Source organism: Natrix helvetica, assembly GCF_964273705.1.
Source record: "Natrix helvetica genome assembly, chromosome: 9".
NCBI lineage: Eukaryota > Metazoa > Chordata > Lepidosauria > Squamata > Natricidae > Natrix > Natrix helvetica.
Window position 1 is genome coordinate 1,922,148 of NC_138560.1, and position 26,466 is coordinate 1,948,613.

Here is a 26,466-nt window from a genome sequence, read left to right on the forward strand (position 1 = left end):
AAGTTTGGTCCCATCCATCATATACATGTATATATATATAAATATGTAAAAAACTAAAGCCATGCAAAATCACCTCTTTTGCAACTATGATTTTTGAAGAAAATATTTGAAGAACTTTTCTTTCCAAATCTTTGGCAGCGCCTTTTCCTTCTCCCCATCCACTCTCCAGGCATTTAACTTTTTTTCTTTTTCTTCTTCCACTTTTCCGTGGAAGACGGATTGGGAAGGAAGCCCTCCCCTCGGGGTGGTGGGGGTGTCCCCCTTTATCTCCTGGTCATACGTCCGGCCGAGTTGCGCCCACCTCTGTGGTACAAGGATTGCTTCCCCTTATTATGGGGGCAGTATTTCAGCGTGTGGGCCTTGTCGGCGGTGGCCCCACAAAGCGGGCAGGTGTAACTGCGCAGAATGGGGCAAATCACCACCCCGTCGGCTCTCTTCAAGGCATGAGAAGAAAAGACCTTCTTGGACTCTCCATTGTGCTTGCAAAAGTTGCAGCTGCCTTTTTGGGTTGGTGGAGCGGGCGGAGGGTCTCCTCTGCAGGGGGCATGGGTCTTGGGACTGTGGGTCTGGCTGTTGCCGCCTCCGTTCATCCAATGCAGAATGACGACGTCCAAGGGGTCTTCCCAAGGAGGAGACCACCTCCGTGGCTTCTTCTGCTCCTCAGCGATCTCCATCACCACTTTGGAGAGGTTCAGGTAATCCTTCCATGGATCAAAAAGGGCCCCTTGGGCCACAGCTGGAACACCGGCTGGAGAAGACTGGGATGAAGTGGAGAACATGGTGACCAGGGCAATCTGTCCCAGCCAAGCAGGCACCCCTCTCTGAAGGAGCATAGGACATACAAACACACACACACACACGAAGCGGCAATTTAAACAATGTTAATAACTGTACCAGAGAGGTGGAGTCTGAAATGTAAATGGCCAAAGGAAAACAGCTTTTCCTTTTTAAAGGTCTCCATCTCAATCTTCCCTCTTGATCTTCCTAGAGTTGAACCTGAGCAGATTGAGAAAAGGATCCCTTGATCTGCCAAGGAGCTCTCTCTCATCTCTCTTTCCCTCTCTTTCTCTCTTTTTCTTTTGGGTTGCAACGTTTGACAAATTTTTGTTTGACAAATTCCAATAAATAAATACATAAATGTTAGCTTAGGCATTGGGGAACGCTGGGTGCAAAAGCTGCAATTTGTCCTGGATCCCATCAAAAATTCAGATCCATTTCTGTTTTAGGTGATGCACACAGAGGGTGGAGGGGAGGAGGTGGTGGTGGAGGAGGAAATTGTTTGTCAACTGCGGTTGGAAACTGATGAGATTTCCCTGGCAAGCGTCATCAACCGAGAAAAGGTTTCAATTGATATTTTCCTTTTAAAGAAGAATTGCTGGCTAGTAGCGCACTCCTGATGGGAACTGGTTGGGTGAGGTCTGCAAGAAAGCCACCACGCTCAGAGAGCACCAAGGACTCCACAGGCCGCCTCCTCTCCTCCTCCTCCTCCTCCTCCTCCTCCTCCTCCTCCTCCTCCTCCTCCTCCTCCTCCTCCTCCTCTTCTCCTCCTCCTCCAAGTCGATCCCTGATCACTGATGATATCCCCTAGTAGTTGGATAATGAAACATCTACAAGAAAGCCACCAAGCTCAGAGACCACAAAGGATCCCACAGTCCTCCTCCTCCTCCTCTCTACTCAACAAACCCAACTGCCTTGTACCACTGATGCTGCTACCTGGTTGGGGAGTGAAATGTCTGCAAAAATGCAACAAAGCTCAGAGAGCACCAAGGACCTCACAGTCCTGCAGCTGTGGTGGTGGCGTGGTTGGAATGCTGTATTACAGGCTAACTCTGCTCACTGCCAGCAGTTCGATCCTGAACTGGCTCAGGGTTGACTCAGCCTTCCAGCCTTCCAAGGTCAGTAAAATGAGGACCCGGATTATTTGGGGACAAGATGCTGAGAGAGGGCTGTGAAGCACTGCAAAGTGGTAGGTCTAAGCCTTAGTGCTATTGCTAATCCTCCTCCTGCTCCTCTCTGCAAAGCCCTTTTCTGCACTGATGATGTTGCCTAGTTGGATAATGAAACATCTACAAGAAAAGCAACCAAGCTCAGAGAGCACCAAGGTCCTCACGGTCTTCCTCCTCTCTGCTTTTCCTTCTCCTCCTCCTCTCCACAAACCCACCCTCCCTTCTAGCCCTGAAGACGTTACCTCGTTGGGTCATGAAATGTCTGCAAGGAAACCACCAAGCTCAGAGAGCACCAAGGACCCCTCAGACGCCTCCTCGGAGGACGGGAGCCAGTATCTGCCCCAGCTCCACTTGTGGTTAGGAAGGCCCACGGCTGGCATGGATTCGCCTACCCTGTTCAAAAGCCAAGTCCTTTAGCTGGCTTGTCGTGATCAGGCCATTATGGTGATGCATCGGCCAACCATGAATGATGGACAAAGCCCAGTTTGTTAAGACGGGCGGGCCTTAAAAGGCCTGGCGAAAAGATTTCACCTGTTTCCTGAAGGTGCCAGAGAAAAGATTCTGCAGTCCTCTTTGCAGGCTAGTCCATCAAAGGCAGGCCTTAGACTTGGCTTCAGAGTCTGAGATGCACACGGAAAAGTCTTCCATCCGAGGCAATCGCTGCAGTGGCTAAGTCAGTCGCATGGTTGTTAAGTGAAACCCGGCTTTCTCCCACGTTGTCTTTGCTTGTCGGAAGGTCGCCTTGACGTGACGACGGGACACTGCAACTGTCATAAGTACAGGCCAGTTGCCAAGCCTCTGAATTTTGATCACGTGACTGTGGCGACAGTTCATAAGCATAACAAAAAAAACAATGGTCAGAGGGGATTACTAGGTGCAAACAGAAACACAGATTATTTCCGTAGCAAGGAAGGTCAAGCAGGAACGGTGAACTCGATTTCCTTTATTTAAAGAGGAAAACCTGTTCTGATTTGGGCATCACGTCTGGAATTTGGGCTTGTGAAGAAGGCAAAATGAAACCTTGATCTTGGTTTTGTTGATTAGGAAGATTTGGTGTTGTAGAAATGGCTAGTTATATATTAAGGTATAAAAGCAAAAAGTTGAGATTGGAGTGTATTTATCTTGTATTGTTCTGGGAAGAGTTGGAAGTCAATACTTTTCTTTCTTTCTCTTCCCCCTTGTATCTCACACCCCCTTCCTCCCCCCCCCATTCCCTTTCCCTCCCTTAATTTCCTATTTTTTTTCTCCTTTGTATTTTATAAAATAAAGTGAAAAATGATGAAGACAGTAAGCAGGAAAAACGGTCGTAAGTCACTTTCAGTGCCGTTGTAACTTGGAACGGTCCCTAAATGAGTTGTTGTAAGTGGAGGGTGACCTGTGGAAGTTTACTTACAGAATACAGGATAATGGAGTCGGAAGGGACCTTGGAGGTCTTCTAGTCTGACCCCCTGCTTTACAATGTACGATTTACAGTAATGTAGTGTTTTCCGGCCTATAATGATAGCAGAAAAGTATCACCCAACCCTCAATGCAACAAACCTCAACAAAGTTACAAACTGTTTAGAAGGAAAACAAGGAAAAATTGAAAAGTAAACAAAACCCCGCACCAGGAAAACTAGGACATTCGAACTCAGGGCGGACTACAAACTTTTGTCTAACTTTCAAGGGACTGAAAAAAATTCTCATCCTGCCTTTTGCGATGGGTCAATCACAAGGTCATTCTTTAAGAGCTCACTCAGAACGACCACAAATGAAGTTTTCCTGCCACAAAGATCTCCCCAGGCTGAAGCACCAGGCACATGGTGTGGATGTGATTGTGTATGCTTGTGTGTCCTTTGTGTTACCTCCCTCCCCCCTGACCCCACAAACGCCTCTATTTCAGGGGAGGAATGGAATTTGTGAATGGAAAAGGGGTGGAGCTGCCATTTCCATCCTGAATGGAAGTGGGCAGGGTCCAAGGCCCTCCTGTGGGAAGGTAATCCAATCAGGGGACACAGGGAAGACTGGCAGAGTCGGCATCCAATAAGAAAAAGGGGGTTGAGAATCATGGGGAAAAGTGACTCCAAAGTTATGAATTCTTACTAATAGGGAAGTGATAAGAGGGGAAGAGGAGTTGGAACTGGGACCATCTGATGGAGAGGGCAGAATCTCCTTCAAAATAGTGGAGAGTCCAGGGCCTAAAGACAAAGCAGTCCCAGGGCCGTCTGGGGTGTGGGGTGGCTGACCAGATGGAGAACTGTGTCAGGCCTGCAGCCATCTTTTATTTTGGATCCTTGGCCTGCCACACTTTCTATTATTCTACTATGCATTTTCTATTGTAGGAAAATGGGAGGGGGGATCGTACAGAGTTAGATGATATGTAGCCATAACAAAATTCTTTCTAGAAAGCCAAGGTCATCTTTTGTCTCTGCACCTCTGCACCTGACTACAACTGGATGGGTGGAAGCTGCCAGCATGGCAGTGGAAGATCGGACCATATGATGGACTTGTGGGTGTGGGGGCAAGATCTTGAACTTTCAACTGGGTGGGGAAAACCAGGAAGCTTTCAGATTCGGGTTTTCCCCGATGTGCCAACATGGCTCTTTTAATCAATTGGAACTTTGAGCAATCCTTTGCCTCGGACTCTGATTTACTTTTGGATGCTATTTGGAACCCTGACAAACTGCCTGAAGGAACAGAGAAGCTCCAGAGGCCAACAGAGATGACAGGCTCCAGACCACCTCTTATAAGGAATGGCTCCACCCTACACTCGATCCCTGTGTGAGACCCTGGGGGATTACATCCCAGAGTTCTGAAGGAGCTGGCAGATGTGATCTCAGAATAATTGAACCATAGCTTTCAAAGGTCTTGGAGCACTGGGAAACTACCAGAGGACTGGAAAAGAACTGATGTGGTCCCCATCTTCAAAAAAAAGTGTGGAAAACAGATCCAGGAAACTACAGACCAATCAGCCTGACATCAATATTTGGGAAGACCCTGGAAAAATAATCAAGCAACCAATCTGTAAAAAGAAGCAAGTAAAGTTATAACCAGAAGTCAACATGGGTTCATCAAAAACAGATCATAACGGAACAATTATATATATTTGCCATCCACTACGTTTCACTATATGCACAGAAAAGTTGGAACTTGTCCCATTAAATCAAAAGAGTCGCACATCTTGCAATGTAGAAGCCTTAAAATTGCTAGTCCAATGAAATAATAACCAATACATGGGAAACTCCACATGCCAGTTTCCTACCTGTTTGGAAACTGGAGCGCAAGCACAGTCCTAATCAAAAAATTGTGCCTTAACTGAGGTTTTAAAAAAGCAATTTTACTTTCGGTTTCTGCAGCGCACGCCCTTTGTTTACTTTACACCTGGCGCAAGTGGGTCTTGAACCTGCGAAGTCTCTGTCTGAAAAGTGTTGATCGCTCCGCTCCGGCCCGAACAGTCGCTAGGTGTCGCTAAAGGCGGCATCTTTTGCAACCCTTTCTCCGTCCCTTCTGCAGGAGTGCCGAGGGCCCTAGGATTGACAGGCCGAGCCTCCAATAGACCGTGGCAAAAAGGCGGGATCTGGGCGGAGTCTTATGTATTCCCAAGGGGCGAATCAGGGACGAGCTCCCCCCCCCCGCGTTGCTGATAGGGCGGGTCTTCAAGCGACACTAACAGAAAGAAAGGCGGGGCTTCGTAAAGGGGGCAGGCTCTATTCCTTTGAATGACGGGCGGCTAGGCATACCACCAACCGAAAAGGATGATTGACGTTGCTCGGAGCCATTGACAGCTCGGAAATAGTTGAACCAGATACCTATGGAGGGAAGAAGGCGGAGCCTCTCAGAGGCGGCAGTTGAGGTTCGGCGGCGCGCAGGTGAGTTGTTTTGGGGGGGGGTCTCCTCGTCTCGCGCCCCCTTGAGACGCCCCCCCCTTTCCTCGGGCAGCCCCCGTTTTCCTCCCTCCGTTGCCTTCAGTCGTGCCCGGCCGGAAGCTTTGCGGACTACACCTCCCATCATCTCCAGCCAGCCTCCGGGGGGGGGGGGGGCGGTCGCAGACCCTCCCCGAAGACGCCGGGTTGTCCCGGGAGGCGCCTTCCCGTCGAGCGTTTGTGGCTGGGGAGGATGGGATGTGTAGTCCCACCCACGCCCAGTCTTCCACGGGGACCCTGGAGACGTCAGAGGGACCCCACGGGGGTGGGGGTGGCTGATGGGAGCTGGTGGCCGACCCACCTGGGACTCGGGCTGTGGGGGATGATGGGCTGTGTAGTCCAACTGCCTAGCCAGGCAGCCAGTCTGCATTTGCCCCCTCCTTATGGATCCCGTTACACACCCACCCACCCTTAATTTAATTTAATTTAATTTATTTAATTTATAGACCGCCCCCTCTCCCCAAAGGGACTCGGGGCGGTGTACAGACCACAATAAAACAATATACAAACTTAGATAATTATAAATACCCATTAAAACAAATTATATGGTAGGCTGTACCTTATAGTTAAAAATTAAAACAACCTATAAAATTTATCCCTAAACATTTAAAATTTAAAAAATAAAGGTAGAGCTGCTTGAAAGAAGCCATTGGGTTCACACAACGGGGCTTAACCAGGTTACTGAACAGACCCCCTTTCTTGGCCTGCCCAGGATAGGGAAGGTTTTGGCCGGTGGGCACTGATGGTGGCTGGGTTAGGGCTTGTTATGCAGCCACCGGTAACATCGGACAACCCGCTAAAATGAAGGCGCCGTTGCGGGTTGTGTGAAGGTCTTGCCAGATCGATTTGCTCTTTTCCAACAGCCCCACCATCCCTAAACAACCTGATCCAGTGAGTAGCGGCTCCCTAGAATCCTTCGCTTTGTGCCCGAAGGAACCTCTTCCAATGCTCCCTTTGACCCCGGTTCTCCCTCCTTCAACCCCAATGGAGAAAAGCTCTTGTGCCGGCTGACTCCCCCCCCCCCGCTCCCCCCTCCAAGCCATACTTCGGGTAAGACCCCTGTGGCTGCCCTCCCCTGGCCGAAGGTTTCAGTGGGTCTCCTCATGCAGGAATCCTCTGCCTGGCCTGAGATCAGTCGGAAAATAGACCTCTAAGGGACCCTGGAGGTCTTCTAGTCCAACCCCCTGCTCATGCAGGAGACCCTATCTAAGCATTCCAGACAGGTGGCTGTCCAAACTCCTCCAAGGATGGAGCACCCACAACTTCTGGTGGCAGGTGGTTCCACTGATTAATTGATCTGGGATGATAGAATGACAGAATTGGAAGGGACTTTGGAGGTCTTCTAGTTCAGGGGTCTCCAATCTTGGCCACTTTAAGATGTGTGGACTTCAACTCCCAGAATTCCTCAGCCAGCAGAACTCTGGGAGTTGAAGTCCACACGTCTTAAAGTTGCCAAGGTTGGAGACCCCTGTTCTAGTCCAACCCCTGCTAAAAACCTTAAAGGCCTCCAGTGATGGAGCACCCACAACCTCTGGAGGCCAGATGGAGACCTCATGAAGGTCCCCTTTTGCATTGTCGGTAGAAACCTCCCCTCTCCTCCTGTCCCAAACCAGGTGGCGAACTCGTTTTGCGAAGTGGCGGGGAGCCTTTGATCCCGCCATGGCTAAGCAAACCGACTACGGCCTGCAAGTTGACTACGTTTTCCGCGGGGCGGAGCACATCGTTCGGATGACGACGGAAGGGAGCCTGCTGGAAGTGGAGGTGGAACACCGGCTAACCACCGACCAGTGGCGAGGGGAATTTGATGCTGCCTGTGAGTCTCGGAGGACGGGCGAGAAGTTTGGGGGACAATGGGGGGGGGGGAATCGGCAAAGCAGGTAGGATTGCAAACTTCCCATTCTTTTTTTAATATATAATAAAGTTGTTTATTTTTTCATTTTCATACAAATAACCACATGTATCCTGTTACATAAGCAACACTATTTTGTATTATTAAATATTTGCATCAGTTCGTCTTACCATCAACCCCCAAAGACTATTATTGGCTCTTCTGCTCTCCATACACTCTACTTATACCCTATTGCTTTCTCCTCCCTCTCCTTCTCCCTCCCTCCCTCCTTTCTTCCCTCTGTCCTCCTTCCCTACTTCCCCTTCCTCTCTCCTTCTCTCTCCTCTTTCCACTCCTACTTTCTCTCCTTCCCCTCCCTACCTCCTTTCTTCCCTCTGTCCTCCTTCCCTACTTTCCCTTCCTCTCTCCTTCTCCTCTCTCCTCTTTCCACTCCTCCTTTCTCCCCGTCTCTCTCCCAACCCTCTCTTCTTCCCTTCCCTCTTTCCTCCCTTCCACGCTCATCATCTCATTTACATGGTGTATTTCAGCCTCTGAGCAGGCTCCATTTTATGTTGATGGTGTTTGTAATTTCATTTCAATAAGCATCTTTTAACATATATCCTCCTTTTTTAAAAAAGAAAAATATATACATATATAGCAATTATTTATATATATATATATATATATATATATATATATATATATATATATATATATATATATATATATATATATATATATATATATATATTAAAAACAACTTATTTTTGGCTGAAATGTGGACCTGGTTACAATTTTCAGCTATTCTCATCATAATATTGTACAGTTTTACATCATTACACCCCCCCCCAATTTTTAGTTCTGTCTTTATAATCTCAATAATTTTCCATTCTAAGTATGTTTCAAGTTCCCCCTCCATGTTCCCTGTCTTTACTTAGCTTACATTGAATTGTCTTTAAATTACCATCCTTGCTGTTCAATGCTTATTACGATTCCGTTGAATAACAAATTTCCTGTTCTTGAAATTCATCCATCTCTGCAGAAACTCAAACTCTCTGTCTCTCCCCCCTCGTTTTTCTCCCCCTCTCCCGCAGTTATCGAAGATCTCACCCACAAAACGGGGAACTTCAAGCAATTTGGGATCTTCTGCAGCATGTTGGAATCCGCCCTGGCCCAGGTGAGCCACGAATCGGCTTCCGGTCTGTGTGCACCCCCCCCCCCCCTACAGACACACACCGCTTCCACGTTCTGGGCCTAAATTAAGACTCTGCCTTGGCACAAAGATTTATCAAGGAAGGGTTGGCCAATCCTCAGTCCTTCTGCCTACCCCCCCCCCGGCTCCTTATCCATCGGCAGTCCTAGACTTACGACCACAGTTGAGCCCAACATTTCTGTGGCTATGTGAGACGTTGCTCAAGTGACCTTTCTTGTCGCAGTCATTAAGCAAATCGCTGCAGTTGATAAGTTAGTCACCCGGTTGTTAAGCGAATCTGGATTCCTCGTTGACTAGCTGGCCAGAAGGTTGCAGACGGGGATCACGTGACCCACACCCTCCCCGGGACGCTGTGACCGTCATAAATAGGAATCCATTGCCAAGCCTCGGAATTTGGATCCTATAACCAGGTGGACGCTTGCAATGATTGTAAGGTGTGAGAAATCCTAAGTCCCTCAACTGTCACTAAATGAACGGTTGTAAGTCGAGAGCTACCTGCACAGATTTAGTAACGTATGGAGGATCTTGGTGCTCTCTGAGCCTGCTTTTTTTTTCTTTGCAGGCATTTCATAACCCAAACTAGGTAACATCATCCTTGCTCCTGCTAGCACTGATGATGTCACCTAGTTGAGTCATGAAATGTCTGCAAGAAAGCCGCCGAGCTCAGAGCACCACAGACCCCTCATTTCAACTCTGGGCAACAAAGGTTCTCCTTGATTGGTTAGCAACGAGTCTTTGACTCCAAACCCTGCTTGTGTGAATGGGCCTGGGAACAATCTGGTGGTGTCTCTTTTTTTCCTGCCCCCTTAAATAGAGCAGCGAGTCCGTCACGCTGGACCTCCTCACCTACGCGGACCTGGAGGCGCTGCGGAACAGGAAGATTGGGGTGGGACCCCGACATCCCTCTGCCTCCAAAACCTCCCCGTTGAACTCCAAGCGTTACCTCATCCTGATTTACTCCGTGGAATTTGACAGGCAGGTTCGGGGTGACCAAGAATCAGGGTCAAAATCTTGAGTAATTGATATTTGGAGACTCTCTGTTGCTGATTTAGGTATCCAGGGGTGAGGGATGGAAAATTTGGGGGACACTCCGTCAAAATTCACTTGAAAACCTCTGGCCGGTTGTGGCTTCACCACTAACCGGGTGAAGCTACACCCCACAGGCCAGGGGTGAGCAACTACGGTAGTCCTCGACTTACGACCACAATTGATTCCCCAAACCTGCGTTGTTAAGTGAGACATTGGAGTGAGTTTGGCTCCATTTTATGGTCTTTTCCTGCCAAAGTTGTTAAGCGAAGAACTGCCGTTGATAAGTGAGTTGCCCAGTTGTTAAGCCAGTCTGGCTCCCCCACTGATTTCGCTTCTCAAAAGGGGATTCACATCAGCTTGGGACACAGCCACGGTCATAAGTACGAAGCAGTTAGTGAGCGTTCTGAATGTGGATCCCGTCACCGTGGGGAATGCTGCAAAGGCCGTAAGCAGGGGAAACGGTCATCAATCACTTTCTTCAGCGCCGTCGTAACTTTGGACGGTCACTCAATGAACTGTTGTAAGTCGAGGGCTCCCTGTATTACAGGGGTGTCCAAACTTGGGAACTTTAAGACTTGTGGACTTCAACTCCCAGAATTCCCTAGCCAGCCATGCTGGCTGGGGAATTCTGGGAGTTGAAGTCCACAAGTCTTAAAGTTCCCAAGTTTGGACACCCCTGCTGTATTACAACTATGCGAACTGTGGACTTCAACTCCCAGAATTCCTGAGCCAGCTTGGGAATTCTGGGAGTTGAAGTCCCCAGGTCTTGAAATCCCCATCGTGGCCCATCCCATCATCCATGACCAGAAATTCAAGATGGCAGCTGGATTTGGGATACACACAAACACCCCAGCTGCTGTTTGGGCTCCATTTTTGTTCCAGTCTTCCCTAATTCCTGACTCGTGGCCTACTTGTCTCGATTCTCGGCAGGATCCACTACCCACTCCCCCTTCCCTACGTCGGGAAGCCCGATCCGGTGGTCCTGCAGAAAGTGATCCGGGAGCTGAAGGGGGAATTGGCTCTCTTGAAGGCTAAGCCAGACAAGGATTTCCGGGACGTGGAGATCCGTCGTCTTCGGGAGGAGTGAGTGAGAGCGAAAAGGGTGGGCGGGGTGTGCAGGAGGCTGACCCGGAGACGGGGCAGGGGTCTGCGAACTGTCCTCGGAATCCATGGAGGGTTAGAATGGGAGGCCTGAGGGTCTCCGAGCCAGGAGAGCAATTCAATGAACCCTTAGGCAGTCCTCCATTTACAACCTACGATTGCTAAGCGAGACAGCTAGGAAATGTGCTTTGCCTCATTTCACGGCCTCGCTTGCCACCGTTGTTAAGTGAATCCTGCTGTCATGACGTCAGTAACACGGTTGTTAAGGGAACCCTGGGCCTTCAAGTCTGACACCCTTCTCCTAGACCAGGGGTGTCAAACTGGACTTCTTCCAGGCCCGGATCAGCATTGCAGTTCTCCACAGACTGGCGGAGGGTGGGGGGAGACACACGGGACGGACACCTCCTGCAGCACCCTGTCGGCCCAAACGGAGCACGGTGCCCCTGGCAGCCAAAAGGGCTTGCATGCAGGAGTCCCTCTTGCATTACTCTGCTGGCTGAAAATGGATTGTGAGCCCCCGCCCCATTTTCTGCCTTAATGGCCTCCTGCAGCACTTTAGCAGCCAAACCGGGGCACGGGGCGAATCCTTGAGGTCCGTTTTCAGCTGGCAGAGTGCTGCACAAGGCGAAGAATGGGCCATGGGGGCCCAACACGCAGCCCATTTAATGCGGCAGAGGCAACGCGGGCCGGTCCTTTGATACTTCCACGGGCCGGATTTAAGCCTCCTGCGGGCCTTGAGTTTGACACCCCAATCCCAGACTCTTGTGAGCCCTTCTCTCTCTCTCTCTCTCTCTCTCTCTTTCTGTCTGTCTCTGTCTCTCTCTCTCTCCCCCCCCCCTTTGCAGGCTGCAGCGGGCTCTGGAGGAGAAGCAGGTGATGGAGTCGGTGCTGCTGAGCTCGCGGGAGGAGCTGCAGGTGGCCTCCAAGGGCAGCGGCTTGAAAGAGGTGAAGATCCTGAAGAAGGTGGTGCAGACCCTGGAAGAGCAGCTGACCAAGGAACGGGCCAAGCACCAGCGCCTGGCCGCTAGGCGCCTGCAGGAGAGCCGGCTGCTGGCTGATGAGGTAGGCAGAAGGCCACCCGGTCGGGAAGCCCCTTGCCAGGGCCGGCATCCTTCTTCCGCTGGGAGGGCAGGGAGGGTAACGGTCCTCGGCCTACGACCGGTCGCTCCTTTGGCTCTTTACGGCCCCATTTACAAGCTCTGGAGCCGTTGCATCAGGTGGCGGAAAGGACGTGCGGCCCAGTGGTTAAGGCAGCCGGCTGAAAATAGGAGGCTGGGAGTTTTAGTCCCACTTCAGTCATGAAAGCCAGTTGGGTGACTTTGGGCTAGCCCAACCCACCTCACAGGGTTGTTGTGGGGAGAGGAGGAGGAGGAGGAGGAGGAGGAGGAAGGCTGGGTCGGATATATATTTGCCGACATGAGTTATTTGTAAACAAAAAGTAAAATCTACCCCAGCCTCATCCACAAGCAGGGGGGGGGGGGTGAGTTTGCAGAGAGGGGGGAGTGACCGTGGGATGCCAGGCAAACCTAGGAGAGGCTGCAAATATTTGAAGAAAATGTATATTTTTAGCAGCTCCTGGCTTTTATTTTATGAACTTGGTGGAGTTCTTGCAGACGTTTCATGACCCAATTGGGTAACCTCATCAGTGATCTTCCTCCTTCCCTCCCTCCCTCTTTTCCTTCCTTCCTTCCCTCCCTCTCTCCCTTCCCTCTCTCCCTTCCTTCCTTCCTTCCCACCCTCTTTTTTCCTTCTGCCTCCTTCCTTCTGTCATTCCTTCCGTCATTCCTTCCTCCCCTCCCTCTTTCTCTTCCCTCTCTCTCTCCCTCCCTCCCTCCCTCCCTCCCTCTTTTTTCCTTCCTTCCCCCCTTTTTTCCTTCTCCTTCCTTCCTTCTTCCTTCCATCCTCCCCTCCCTCCCTCCTTTTTCCTTCCTTCCCCCTTTTTTCCTTCTTTTCCTTCATTCCTCCTTCTCCCTTCCCTCCCTCCTTTTTCCTTCCTTCCTTCCCCCCTTTTTTCCTTCCTTCTTCTCCCTTCCTTCCCTCCCTCCCCTCCCCCCCTTGAGCTTGGTGGTTATCTTGCAGACGTTTCACGACCCAGCTAGATAACATCATCAGTGTTAATGATGACTGGATGATCAATGCTTGTGTTACCTAGTTTGAATCTTGAAACGTCTGCAAGACCCCCTCCCCAAGCTCAGAGACCACCAAGGACCCCTCATTTTCCACCCTGAGCTTACAAATATTTTCCTTTGTTGTCGTTTGTGTTGTCTTCCACACAACGCCGTCTGTGGTCCCTCTTTCCCATCCCGACAGCTTGCAGAGGTGAAAGCCAGCGAGAGAAGCCTCCGGATTCGTGTGAAGAATCTAACCAACGAGCTGGCTTTATTCAAAAAGGGAAGGCAAGTAGTCCTCACTTAACGACCGTTTGAAGTTACAACATACTCCAAATGTTACTTACAACTCTTCTCAAAGGTCTTTCCTCTTCCTCCCCATTTTGGCCCCCTGGCAGCTGGTTCACATTTACGGCCGGTTGTCGTATCACTCAGCCACACGATTTATGATTTGTGATGTGTTTTTTTCTCCATTTCCAGTGTTTTTTGGCAAAAAACCTCCCCATTTGGGAGCATGGGTTCACTTAATAACCCTGTGATTCATTTAGTGACCAGGGTGACTTGCTTTACGGCCTTTGTAAAATCAAGTCATGTCATGGGGGGACTGGATTTACGACCGCAGTAATTTTAACGACCAAAATCCCAGACTCAAGTTTTGGTCATTAAGTGAGGATCAGATACGTTTGCCATCTGGGCAAAGAGGGTGCCTGCTTTTTCCTAGCTGAGCACCTTTCTCCACTTCATGCCCACTTTATACAGGTAGTCCTCAATGTACGGCCACAATCAAGTCCCCAAATTTTCTGTTGTTAAGTGAGACATTTGTTAAGTGAATTTTGCTCCATTTTACCATCTTTCATGCCCCTGTTGTTAAGTGAATCACTGCAGTTGATCAGTTGGTCACTAGGTCGTTAAATGAATCTGGCTTCCCTGTTGACTTTGCTTGTCGGCAAGGTCGCTAAAGGGGATCACGTGACCTTGGGACACAGCAACGGTCATAAGTACGAGACAGTTGCCATGCATCTCAATTTTGATCCCATGATCCTGGGGATATAAAGGTTGTAAGTGTGAAAAAGGATCCTAAGTCACTTTGTAAAATTGAACGGTTGTGAATTGAACCGTCGTAAGTCGAGGACTACCCGCGTTCTCTCTCAAACTCCCTCTTGGCATTTCTCTCCTCCCAGCCTGAACCGAGCCGGCGTCCCAAAGCGAGACGGCCATCGCTCCGCCTCGGGCGAGCGGTCCAACTCCCAGGAGCGCAGCAGCATGCCCTGGGGAGCCAGCCGGCCGCGGTCCACCTCCAGGGACGGGCGCAGCGGAAGCCAGGGCCGCCTCTCCCGCCAGTCTCCTTCTCCGACAGGTGGGGAGGGGCAAAAGAGGGTTGTCTTTTTGACCGCCAATCTTTGCAATTGCTCCATAAGTAGATTTTGCTTGTTTCCTCTCGGGAGGGGGGGGAGGGGGGGAGGGGAGGGGAGGGGCAGGAGCTCAAGAATGCCACCCTGTCGCTAGTTTCTATTTTGCGTCTTGCACATATTCTTCTTTTGCACCAAGCTCCTTTCTCTATAGAACGTGAGGGACTAGAGCCTTTTTCGTTTGCTGAAAAAAGGGGATTTTGACACTTGCTGGCAAACGGGATTGTAAATGTTTTATTAATGGTTGGGGGGGTTGGGCTTCCCTTCGGATTTACTGTAAATTGCCCAACCCTCTACTAATAGTAGTTACTCCATACCAATGGAAGAGAGTATTTGTAGATCAGGGTTGGATTGAGGGGTCCTTGGTGCTCCCTGAGCTTGGTGGTTTCCTTCTTTTTTTTCCCTCCTTCCCTTCCCTTCCTTCCTTCCTTCCTTCCTTTCCCACCCACCCTCCTGCTTGGTGCTGTCTGAGCTTGGTGGTTTCCTTGTAGATGTTTCATGACCCAACTAGGTTACATCATCAGTGCTAGAAGGGAGGGGAGGTTTGTGGAGAGGAGGAGGAGGACGGTATGGCTCTTGGTAGTCTCTGAAATTGGTGGCTTTTTTGCAAGACGTCTAATGACCCAACTAGGTTACATCATCAGTGTTAGAAGGGAGTGGGCTTTTGTGAGAGGATGAGAAAAATGGGGGGGGGGGCAAGGAGGAGGAGGACAGTGGGGTCCTTAGTGGTCCCTGAGCTTGGTGGTTTCCTTGCAGACCTTTCATGACCCAACTAGGTAACAACATCTGTGTTAGGAGGAAGAGGAGTTTGCTCTTTTTTTAAATCCATCTTTTGACCACCTCTGCCCAGGAAGTAGCCAATTTGTGACGACTTGCTCTTCCTTGTGGGGAAAGGCCCAGGATTTTATCTTGTTCTTTAGCTCAGGCTATTATTAAAGAATTAAGATTGTCTGGAAATCCCGTCCTGTAGCCGAAAGGGATTCCTTACAACTCCGTTGCTCTTTTCCGACCGCAGCTATCCGGGCCCCTCGCTTTGATCCCACAGCTTTCGTGAAGGCCAAAGAGCGGAAACAAAAGGAGATCGAACAGAAAAAGTGAGTGGGCTTTCCTGCTTTGTTTCTCCAATCCAGGAAGCAGATTACTGCTCCACCCGTGGCCTGAATGACCACTAAACCACAGGGCAGAGGGCCACGTTGGTGAATTAGAAATAACCGCAAGGCTCAAATGAAGGGCTGGCCCACGAATCAGCCGCTAGTTGTCGGTCTGCGTGGTATATTTTGGGGCAGTGGCGACATTTGGCCATGGAGGAATGTAATTAAGATGAATGTTTAATTTAATGTTACTTTATTTATCACATTTCTACACTTCCCATCTCACCCAAGTGGCTCCGGGAGGTTTAGAGACAGCATAATAACATGGAAACATGTTGGTTAAAAACAAGATTTAAAATTGACAAGCGAAAAGTAAGACAGTTAAGATATCAGCTCTACGCCTTGTCGGATTCTGGAACCAAAAAGGCGATCATTCTGTTTTCCGGTTTTCCTTTCCAGCAAACGGAGTCTTCATCGGGCCATGGGAGACACCCCTCCCAGTGGCTGGTACCACCATACCCAGCTCAGGGGCTCCTCGGCCCTCCCTGGCGGAAGCAACCTTGGGAAGCCGCGCGGCCGCAGCTCTTCAGGTATGTCAGATGCTCCAAGCAGGGGTCTCTAACCTTGGCAACTTTAAGACGTTTGCTGAGGAATTCTGGGAGTTGAAGTCCATAAGTCTTAAAGTGAAACACCACTCTCTCTTTTTGCCTCCAGTGGAAAGTTTCCGCAGCAAACGCACCTCGGCCAGCTCAGGGAGTGAGATGGAGGATTATTCAGAACCCGTTGCACCAAGGTAAGGAACGGAGGGGTGGGGTGATGGGGTTTCTTGTAATGGGGGGGGGCATGGGGGTCTGCTAAGATGATTCTGGCAATCTGTCTACTAAAACTTCCAACTTTTAACGTTTCGCTCCCCGATTCTTCTGCTTGTAATAGCAGTGTATCTCAAGTTTGGTCAATTTCAGCTGGGTGGACCAACTCCCAGAATTCTCCAGCCAGCCAAGAGGAAAGCCCTCTGGGAGTTGAAGTCCCCACATCTTAACATTCATCAGGAGGCTAGGTGGAGAATTCTGGGAGCTGAAGTCCAAATGTCTTTAAATTCATCATTAGGATGGCTGGGGAATTCTGGGAGTTGAAGTCCACACAAACTAGCCAGGTTTTAGAAAGGCTACTCTAGACTGAACGTCTGAACGTGGCTCTTCAAGCCACGTAGAACAGAATGTTTCCCATGATTAAGATATGACACGCCTACAGTTCCACCGTCCGTGTTGCCTCTTCTAACGGATTCTGTCCTTGTTCGTTTAGAGGCAGGAAACGACTCGCCAGGAACAGGAAGCCCTTCAGCTCTTCCTCTTGGAACGGCCCCACGGCGGTGAGTGGCCAACGAAGGTTCCTCTTTCCATAAGCTGGCCTTGGGTTCAAGGAGAGCCCTCCGAGAGGGTTGGGGACAGACCCCGTGACCCTTCCCTCCCCCCCCTGACTCTTGTTCTCCATTCAGGGTCCCCGTGTGGACAAAGCTCACAAAAAACGCTTCTCAAGCACCCCAAACGCAGGGAAAGCGAGGGGGAAAGGCAGAACGGCTGGCCTCTCGGAGGAGATCTTGGAAAACTCAGGTGGGTGGGCTACTCTTTTAATTTATTTATATCTCCCCATTATTTTTATGAATAACTCAAGGTGACAAGCATATTTAACACACCTTCCTCCTCCTCCTCCTATCGTCCTCACAACAACAACAACCTGGTGAGGTCGCTTGGGGCTAGGAGTCAACCCAAATTCGCCCAGCCGGCTTTCGCGTCTTAAGGCAGGACTCGAACTCACCGTCTCCCAGGTTCTAGCCTGATGGCTTAACTCCTGGACCAAACTGGTTTCCTGCTGATTGAAAGAAGTGCTTTGAGGAAGATGGGGTTCCTTTGGACCAGCCCCACTTCCCCACTGCTGTTGTAACACACACACACACACACAAGCAAAGACACAAACACACAAATGGTTAGTTAGCTACACTTCAGCCTCAACGCACAAGCTAGAAGTTGTCACTCATGGCTGCCTTCTGCCTCCCTCCTCTTTCCAGCCTGAAACAAAGGGTGACACGTTAAGTCACATGGTTTGTTTGGTGCTCGTCACTTTTAGTAATTGTCACAACTCCCGGGACCCATTAACAACGAGTACCGAGGCCGCCCTGTGCTGGTGCTTTACATGGGCAAGATTGACGCCAGGCTCCCCCCCCCAAAAAATTGAGAAAAGACCCGCAGATTTTGTGTTGCGATTTTGAGTCCCTGAATGAATTGCTTCCCCTCGGCCGCCCCGTCTGATAATGTCGTCTGCCCCACCCGACAGAGAACCTCTACGAGGACCCCTCGGCGGATCTCTCTGAGATCGACGCCCGTCTGCAGGCACTGCAGGAGTACATGAATAAGCTGGAGACCCAGACGTAGCCCGAGCGATGGAGCCGAGCCTGCCTGCACGCTTCCTTTGCCTAGCTAGCTCTGGTCCAAACGTAGATGTCCTTTCTCTCTACTCTCGCTGTCCTGCTTGCCCGTCTCCCTTCTACGTCCTCGAGGGGGAGGGCGGGCAGAGGGACGGACAGCGGCTGTCTTGCGAAATTCAAGGCTTGAAAGCCTTCCTAAGAACAATTTCATTAAAAGGTTTCTAATAACAACAAAGTTTTCCTTCTTGCAAAACCCCCTTTTTTAATAAGTTGGACTTCCAGCTCCCAGAATTCCCTGACCTGCCTTGCAGCCAAATTGGCCTTTGCGCCTTCGCATCCTCTCTCTCTTTATCTGAGGGCAACCTGGCTGGGGGGGGGGGAACGGGCGAGGGGAGTTGCACACGCTGGTCAACTGGCGCATGGTCAGCTGTGTGCGCCAGCCTGCCACCCATGTGAGTTGAGCTGCATGCGTGTCCATTGGTTTGACGCTTATGTGGCCCACAGTCCATTTGACAGGAATGGTTAACCTTTTATGCCCACCCACCTGCGTACACGTCAGCTTTCCTGAAGCCTGGGGAGGGCGAAAAACATGCCCAACGGGCCAACCGGAAGTTCGGCTGCCAAGCTGGCACATATGGCTCTGCCATCGTTTCTCCATCCCATCTCCTGTGACATTCTCCTTTAGGCGTCTATTTTGAAAACCCTGCTTTCTTCAAGTCCAGGCCAGATGGAATCCCATTCAGCCTTAATTTTCCCGAATATCGGAATTCTAGCAAATTGCAGCGCATCGACTTAGTTCCATTTCCCTCACTAAATCATCCCTAGAGGCTTAGGAAATTTGGACAACCACAAAAAGAAAAGAGACTACTTTTATTGGAAAGGGTTTTTTGACCACCACCACCCCAAAATGAAATCCAGGGGGCTTAAATCAACCCCCGGAAAGGCAGGAATGCGTCGTTAAAGTCCTGCAGTGGAAAGACAGCAGATGACGGGAGAGGAGGAATGTTGCTTGGAAAAACACACAAATGCTTTTATTATTTATTTTATTAGACTTATAAGCCGCTCCCTCTCCTCGAAGGGACTCTAAATACGACAAAGTTTGCACGGCAAGAAAAGGGCTACGGCAAGGGGTGCGCAAACCTTGGCAACTTTTAAAACGTTATGGACTTGAAATCCCAGAATTCCTCAGCCAGCCCTGCTGAATCCAAGGTTGGACACCCCTAGGCTAAGATCAAAAAGTCCCTGATGTGCTAGCTTTCTACTTGCAAGGCGTTGCCAACAGGAAATGCTCAGAAACGGCATCCTGTTCCCTCCGTGTTTATAAATCGCCGCATTCAGGGATGCTTTCAATTTTGAAAGAGGAGTGTGCGTCACCCAGTGATTTCCTGAGATAAATAAAAGTCTGGATTTTATTTTAAAAGCCCCACTTTTCTCAGAAGAAAAAGGGGGTGGAGGGGGGATTTAGGAGTCTTAGGACCCCTTGCCCACTCCAGGGGATCAAGCACTGGGCCTTTCCGCCGACTACTTCAAGCCGTGCTTGGTTTCGGTAGACAATCTGGACTGAGCAGAAGGCCAAATTCTGGCTGTTCCCCACGGCTCTTCCGAAGAGCGAAAGAAGCCCCCCCAACCTCGAATCTTTCTTCGCTCTTTTAAGACGCCCCAGACCATCCCAGTGGCAGGACAGCCAATCCTGGATCTTCTCGCTCAGCCGTGTTGTTCTGGGCGGTTCCCACCAGCGGGAGAGAGCCACGCATTACCCCGCCTTCGTGGTGGCTCCTCCTCCAGAGCGTCAAGGAGCACCCACCCATCTCCTGTCCCATTATCCACAGCATGGCGAGCCTCTCTGGGTCTTGGGCCACGGCCGTCCCCTCCCGCAAAACCAGTCCCATCCTTTTCATCGCATCCACGTCGGGTAGAACCAAGGAGACCTTCGAAGATTGGAAGGACCTCCGTCCGCCTTAGAGGCCCAGGTATTCCGCCAGAAAGGTTGCCAGGATCTTACTCAAGTTCTCAACGGTCGGGCGGTCCAGGTTTGCTTCGGTGTCCTCCATCGTGTGCCAGACCCTGGGGAACGGGGTGGCGATGAGGTGGAGGACTGGCACGCCTGTCGTAAAGACACAAAACACACACGGTTTTGTCTAGTTTTGTTTTGCCTTCATAATTCTCCCCCCCTCGGATTTTGAATAAAATAAAAAATATATATTGCCAAAGGAGGAGAGCAGAGAAAGAGGCTGGGGGTGGGAGAACGGGGTGGGGTGGGAAGTGGGGTTTCAGAAGGGGAGGGGGGAAACCAGTGGCGGGTTCCGTCGCAACCGATACGCTGCGCGCAGGGCCAGGCGTACTTGTCAGGCACACGCCACCGCCCTGAGACACCCAGCTGCTCAGCAGAGGTCACACAGGCGCCACACGCTGCGCGGGCAATTGGCCTAGTTGCTTCCCAAACAGGTAAGGAACGCGGGTGGCCCAAACGAGCTACCGTACTGGTATGGTGGCCGCTGCTCCCGGGTAATACTGGAAGGGCTGTACCAGGCTGTACCGGCTGGAACCCACCACTGGGGGGGGGGGGAGGTACCTTTCCTGAGGAAGGGGGCGTGGTCATCTTCGACGGAGCCGTAGGGAGACTCTCGGTGGAAATACAGCTGTTCCTGCGCGTGGGAGTGGAGCAGTCCAAGACGGTGTAGCCGTTTTTCTGCAGAATGCAAAGCAGCGATTAGCCGGGGGGGGGCTTGGGGGGGCCTCTCCTTGCACCCATGTCTGCTGGTCTATAGGGGGGATATTCTGGCCATAGAGCCAGGACTGCATGCCTGCAAATTTCAGTACAGTCTACTTATAATCACAATTGAGACCCAAGTCGCAAAGCAAAGGGTTTTTTAAGGGAATCGTGCTTTTTTTGGTGACTGTTTTGGCCAGGTTGTTAAACGAATTGCTGCAACCGTTAACTGAACTGTGCGGTTGTTAAGCAAATCCGACTTCCCCCCCCCTGACTTTACTAATTGCAAACAGCCATCAGGTGACTCTGGGATTCCTGCATCCATGGTAACTACCAAGCACCCAAATTCTGACCCCCATGAGGGGCCATGGAGATGCTGGGATGGTTTAAGTGCGAGGACCGGTTGTAAGTCGAGGACTGCCTGTCACTGAGGCAGATGCATGGTTGAGTTCCTGGCATTTTCCCTCCGTTGCAAATGCCATTTCAAGGGGCTTCCTAGCCTGGTAACGGCCCAGGAATCAGGAAGCGCCTGTCAACCGCTGCTAACTCCGTTTCTGGATCTTCTTACCAATGCCGATCAGCCTCTCGAACCAACCGGATGTTGCCAGGAAGTGATTCTGGAAGGAGGGCTGGGGGGCGCCCAGCAGATCCAGCAGAACGAAGAGAGACTGCAAGGAAAACAATATAGAAGAAGGTGGTTTTCTCCAGCGCAGGGTTTCTCAACCTCGGCAACGTTAAGATGGTGGACTTCAACTCCCAGAATTCCCCAGCCAGCATCGTTTATGATAGATGGATTTCAAGCTTTGGACTCCCTCAGCCAGCATGCTTTAAGATGGTGGACTCCAAATCCCAGAATTCCCCCGTAGAAAGTTTTAAGGTGAGCAGACTTCAACTTCCAGAGTTCCCCAGTAGAATGCTTTAAGCTGGCTGGATTTCAATTCCCAGAATCACCCAGAAAGCTTGCTTTAAGGGAGGTGGACTTCAACTCCCAGAATTCCCCAGATTGCACTAGAGAGAACTGGCCCAAGCCCCCATGATGTCACCTATGCGGGATGACATCATCACAGCTTCCCCCTCTGACTTATATCGGAATTATCCGCTCCCAGAGAGAGAGAGAGAGAGAGAGAGAGAGAAAGAGAGAGAGAGAGACTCACTATGGCCTGGAGGTGTGAGATGCCCAGGTGATGGGGTGTCCTGCTCATGTGTTCAGCCAGGTGACGGGCCCCATAGAGGGAATCTGTCTCACTCCACTCGCGGAAAGCTTCTTCCCCATCAAAGAAGAGCAGCTGCAGGGTTATTTTTGAAGCCTGAAACCACAAAGAAGAGGGAGGTTATGTGTGGTGGCCGCAAAGTCACGAAAGAGATCGCAGCCATCGAAGTCAGAGTTTCTCAACCTTGGCAACTTTCAAGACTTGTGGACTTCAACTCCTAAAATTCTGGAAGTTGAAGTCCACAAGTTTTAAAGTTGCCACGTTTGGGGGATCTATTCCTCTAAATCCATCGCTTATATTTCCTAATATCCGTGGAAAGTATTTTGCAGGTAGCTTTCTCAGCCACTGCCATTTATTCTTTGGCCAAATTCATCTTGCCCAATTCCAAAATTCTTTTTTTTACACGCAAATTTAAAGCAGACATTTGCAAGATGCAAATGTTTCCTTTCCAATACTTCGGGAAAAAATAAATGCATTTATTTCTGCATTGAAAAGCATCTCACCCAAACAGGCAGGAAGGATGACAACGGTGCACTGCCAGCTCTAACCGTTAGTCTCTACTCCCGCCTCCCGACACTTGGGCTTCCCAGCTTGACCGTCTCACCTGCTCTTTGGCCTTCAGGAGCCGGTTGTCCAGCGCCGTTACCAGCTCAAGCAGGATGGCGCAGGGCACGGCCGAATCGGTGGCTCCCACAAAAACCTGCCCGTGTCTGTCTCGGGGGAAGTATTTGGAGTCGTAGTGGCAGGCGAAGACCAGGCGCCAGGTGGCCGCGGGGTCAAGCGTGGCCACCACGTTGGCGAAGCTGACTGTGCCATGCGGGGTCTGGTCCTCGAAAGCATCTAATTCCACCTGCCAAGAAGCCTTCAGGGCTTTTAGCCGTTTCACAATGAACTGAAGGGAAATCAGAAAAACCCAAGCGTGAAGACCAGCTAAATCACTTGTTCAAGTTTCTAGTCCTCTCTGAGTGGTAATGCAAGTAGTCCTCAGTTTACGACCACAACGGAGCCCAAAATTTAGGCTGGTAAGCCAGATAGTTATTCAGTGAGTTTTGACCCCATTTTACGCCTTTTGTTGCAGGCATGAATAGCACGGTTGTTAAATGAATCCCTGCTGTTCTTAAATTAATAGCACGGTTGTTGAGTGAATCTGGCTTCCCCATTGACATTGCTCACTGGAAGGTCGCAAAAGGGGAACTCGTGATCCTAGGACATTGCAACCGTCATAAATATGAGTCGGTGGCCAAGGGTCTGAATTTTGATCATGTCATCTTGGGAAGCGGAACAGTCGTAAGTGTGAAAAACAGTCATAAGTCCCTTTTTTCAGTGCTGTTGTCACTTCGGTCACTAAATGAATTGTTGTAAGTCGAGGACTATATAAATTTAGTGCAAGCTTAAATGCCATCCAACCTTGCTAGAAGCTTCTAAAGCTAATAGAAATGTTATTTTCCTGGAATAGCATTTTCTCCATCAAGCTTTCTGGACGCTGGATGACAAAATGTCAGCGGGTACAAACTCACCTGCCGGATCCTGAGGTTGCCGGGGCTGCCTGAATACCTCTCCACCAGCATGGGCTGCAGGTAAGTCTTCCAAAGGCGTTGCAAATCCAGCTGGGCGGTCAGGTGTTTCAACTGGCTGCTGGACAGACTTCGGGGTTTATGGATCAGCTGTTGGGAGGAGAAGACTGTTTATTTATTCATGGCTTACGGAAATATTTCAGAGCAGATGGGTGGGCTTTGTATTCCTCCAAAGGCAACTTTGGCAACTGCAAGATGGGTGGAGTTCAACTCCCAGAATTCCCCAGTCAGTATGTTATTGTACTGGAAAGCCTGTGGACTTCAATTCCCAGAATTCCCCAGCCAGCATGCTAGTAAAGGTGAAAGCTATCAGGCCCATTTGACTTTTCATTGCTATTTTTTTTGCAAGGGTCCCTGTTGGACTTTAATCTGCATTGTGGATTAAAGCCTTTTCTTTGGTGCCATGAAAGACGGAGGTTTAGACAAATTAAATGTCTTGTGGGCAGAGCGATTGAGGGTCCTGGGCCCCATCCTCGGGCTGTTGGTTGGCTTAATCTGCCCCCCCCCAGGGGTCTCCCAGAGCTTCTAACTAGGGTCCCTCTTCTAACTTCCCGGGCAGCTGAGAATCGGGACTGGGAGGCTGTTTGGGGCGATGCTCTTCCTGGGCAGAAGAAGAGGAAACAAGCGACTACAGTTCGGCTGCCCTGCTGGTGCTTCTCCCCCGCCTCCTGGGGGCAAAGCAGCCGTGATGCCAGGCTAGGCAGCCCAACTTGGCATCCCGGAGCCCAGCAGCTGAGACCCGATCCTGGCTTGCCAGTCCCATTTCTCCTCTCTCCACGCAGAGGAGGAGCCGGCTTTTCTCCATCTGGCTGCGCCTTATGGGAGATGGGGTCCCAAGGGGCTGCTGGGTGCCAGGGGCCCGGGTTGAGTCCCCCCCCCCAGCGCCGGTGGCCTTCAGCTGGGCCGGGACCCCCAACCTTGCCCGCCTCGCCTACCTGGCTGCCCGGCTCCGCCCGGTGCCCGCCTGCCGGCTCCCTGCTGCGGAGGAGGAAGAGTCCCAGCGCGCCGCTCGCCGCCACCAGCAGTCCCAGCGGGAGAGCCCAGCGCCGGAGGAAGCGCAGGATCGGGCGCCGCTGGGGGGCCGCCAAGAGACCCCCGAGCTCCCCCGCCCCGCGGCCCTCGGGCAGCCCCCCGCCCCCCCGGCTCCTGCGCGCCCCTCTCCGCATGGCCCCAGCCCCGCTAGGAGGGAGGGAGGGGGATCCTGGCAGGGCTCCTCGCCTGACCACGCCCCCCCGGGGGCTGGGCCAATCCGAGGCGGCGGAGAGGAGGGGCGTGCCTCTGGGGACCGCCCTCTTCCTGGTTAAGGACACGTGGGCAGAGACGGCGGATTCGGACGGGCGGGGGAAGGAGGCGCCTGGAGCTGGGGGGGGGGGGTTGCTTTTTCTTGACATGACTACAGGTCCCATCGCTCCCGGCGGAGGGAGGGAGGGAGGAAGGAAGGAAGGAGAGGGAGAAAGTGGAGGGGGAAGGAAGGAAGGAGAGGGAGGAAGGAAGGAAGGAGGGAGAAAGTGGAGGGGAAGAAGGAAGGAAAGAAGAGAGGGAGGGAATACAGGGATTGCAATCTCAAAATAGCCGGAGCACCATTTGAAACCCCCCATTGGCATTGACACATTCACTGTCAGTCAATTGCGAAAGGCAGCTTTGCTGGAAAGAGCTTACATCCTGTGCTCATCCCTCTAACACCACCATCCATCCACATCTGCCCATCCCAGGGGCATTGGGAAGGACTTGAAAAATGGGTAAAAGTGCCAAATCCAGTCTGAAGATCTGGCTGACTCTGCGATCAACCATAAGAATAAGAATAACAACAATAATAATAACAACAACAACAATAATAATAATATAGAAAAAGAAATGAGTTATTTGAATTTCAGCAAGCACAAGATAGAATTTTTATAAATCCTCTGTTGCAAAAAACCAAGAATTTATCTTCCTTTTGGGAATGACTTTCTTCCAGCCTAATTCTTTTTCTTTCCTTTTTTAAAAAAAGGCGTGGAAAAAAACGGTCCCGCGTTATGTAACACCTGTGTTGTGTAAACATGGAAGCAACGTATTTTTCCCCCATATGTTACATCCACAATTACAACCTAAACAGTTGCGGTAGTTAATAGTGTTGCAATCCAGCTTCTGCAAATAAAATGCGTTTTCTGGGTATACAAATTGGAGGGTTCCTTTGTGAAGTGCCACCTCTTGCATAGCTAGTTTAGTTGTGATCTCTATCAGCTTAGAGGTCTATGGCGATTCAGCCATCCAGGACATGGTTGTCTGAAAAGTGCTTCTTTTTTTCCCCTTTGTTTTTTCAAAAGGCAACTGGACTTTCTACCTGAAAGTCCAGTTGCCTCTTGGAAGAAGAAAGAAAGAAAAAGAAGGAAGGAAGGGAGGGAGGGAGGAAGAAAGAAAGAAAGAAAGAAAGAAAGAAAGAAAGAAAGAAGCACCTTTGAGACTTAGCATCTTAGATGCTTTCCCAAAGTTTCCCCCAAGCCATCTTCCTGTAATGTGTAAACCAAAATTCAACTATTGCTATTTGCACATCAGTTGTCCAAACTCAAAAATCCTGTCGGTGCTTGCCCGGTTTTTAAGAAGAGATTGGACTGCCACTTGTCTGGAATGTTATAGGGCAGTGTTGACTAAACCTTTTTGGCACCAAGTGCCGAAACAGGAGCATGCAAAATCCAGAAGGGCAGCTCCCTGGTGCACATGCGCAGGAGTGCTGAAAACCAGAAGAGCAGTTTTCCAGCGTGCATGTACATGCCGGGAAGCTGAGCTTCCAGTTTCCGGTGTGCGCATGTGTGCTGGTCACCTGGTTTTCCGATGCTCCCATGCACACAAAGACCAGCTGCCTGGGGTGCTGGAACACGAAAGAGCAATGGGCGATATTTGGCGTGGCGGGAGAGATGGCTCTGCATGCCACTTCCAGCACAC

At 50.6% G+C, this 26,466-nt stretch overlaps 3 protein-coding genes across 3 annotated transcripts; 1 reads left to right on the plus strand and 2 right to left on the minus strand.

Annotated features, from left to right (window-relative positions):
• Nucleotides 1–263: 263 nt before the first annotated feature.
• NANOS2 (nanos C2HC-type zinc finger 2) lies at nt 264–779 on the minus strand (the record flags this gene model as incomplete). Its single annotated transcript, XM_081961629.1, has 1 exon — nt 264–779. The coding sequence occupies one exon, from the start codon at nt 777–779 to the stop codon at nt 264–266; it is 516 nt and encodes a 171-aa protein (XP_081817755.1).
• A 4,875-nt stretch (nt 780–5,654) lies between these two features.
• On the plus strand, nt 5,655–18,284 carry CCDC61 (coiled-coil domain containing 61). Its single transcript, XM_081962450.1, has 14 exons — nt 5,655–5,794; nt 7,462–7,661; nt 8,771–8,853; nt 9,704–9,864; nt 10,849–11,001; nt 11,865–12,081; nt 13,330–13,415; nt 14,309–14,484; nt 15,552–15,630; nt 16,087–16,217; nt 16,342–16,420; nt 16,930–16,996; nt 17,123–17,237; nt 17,959–18,284. The coding sequence occupies exons 2-14, from the start codon at nt 7,508–7,510 to the stop codon at nt 18,054–18,056; spliced, it is 1,599 nt and encodes a 532-aa protein (XP_081818576.1). The 5' UTR covers nt 5,655–5,794; nt 7,462–7,507; the 3' UTR covers nt 18,057–18,284.
• Nucleotides 18,285–18,900: 616 nt separating this feature from the next.
• Nucleotides 18,901–24,736, minus strand: QPCTL (glutaminyl-peptide cyclotransferase like). Its single transcript, XM_081962681.1, has 7 exons — nt 24,480–24,736; nt 23,488–23,634; nt 22,575–22,862; nt 21,914–22,066; nt 21,328–21,427; nt 20,622–20,738; nt 18,901–20,153 (listed from the first exon to the last, which is right to left on the minus strand). Exons 1-7 carry the CDS (start codon nt 24,708–24,710, stop codon nt 20,008–20,010), a joined length of 1,182 nt encoding a protein of 393 aa, XP_081818807.1. The 5' UTR covers nt 24,711–24,736; the 3' UTR covers nt 18,901–20,007.
• Nucleotides 24,737–26,466: the final 1,730 nt, after the last annotated feature.

Bases quoted from the DNA above. Each gene is read 5' to 3' on its own strand.
- CCDC61 (XM_081962450.1), top strand. From the start codon at position 7,508: ATGGCTAAGCAAACCGACTACGGCCTGCAAGTTGACTACGTTTTCCGC. The intron at 8,854-9,703 runs GTGAGCCACGAA...CCCCTTAAATAG, and splicing joins TGGAATCCGCCCTGGCCCAG to AGCAGCGAGTCCGTCACGCT. The intron at 16,421-16,929 runs GTAAGGAACGGA...TTGTTCGTTTAG, and splicing joins TCAGAACCCGTTGCACCAAG to AGGCAGGAAACGACTCGCCA.
- QPCTL (XM_081962681.1), bottom strand. From the start codon at position 24,710: ATGCGGAGAGGGGCGCGCAGGAGCCGGGGGGGCGGGGGGCTGCCCGAG. The intron at 22,067-22,574 runs GTGAGACGGTCA...TTGTGGTTTCAG, and splicing joins TCCTGAAGGCCAAAGAGCAG to GCTTCAAAAATAACCCTGCA. The intron at 21,428-21,913 runs GTGAGTCTCTCT...TTTTCCTTGCAG, and splicing joins TCTCACACCTCCAGGCCATA to TCTCTCTTCGTTCTGCTGGA.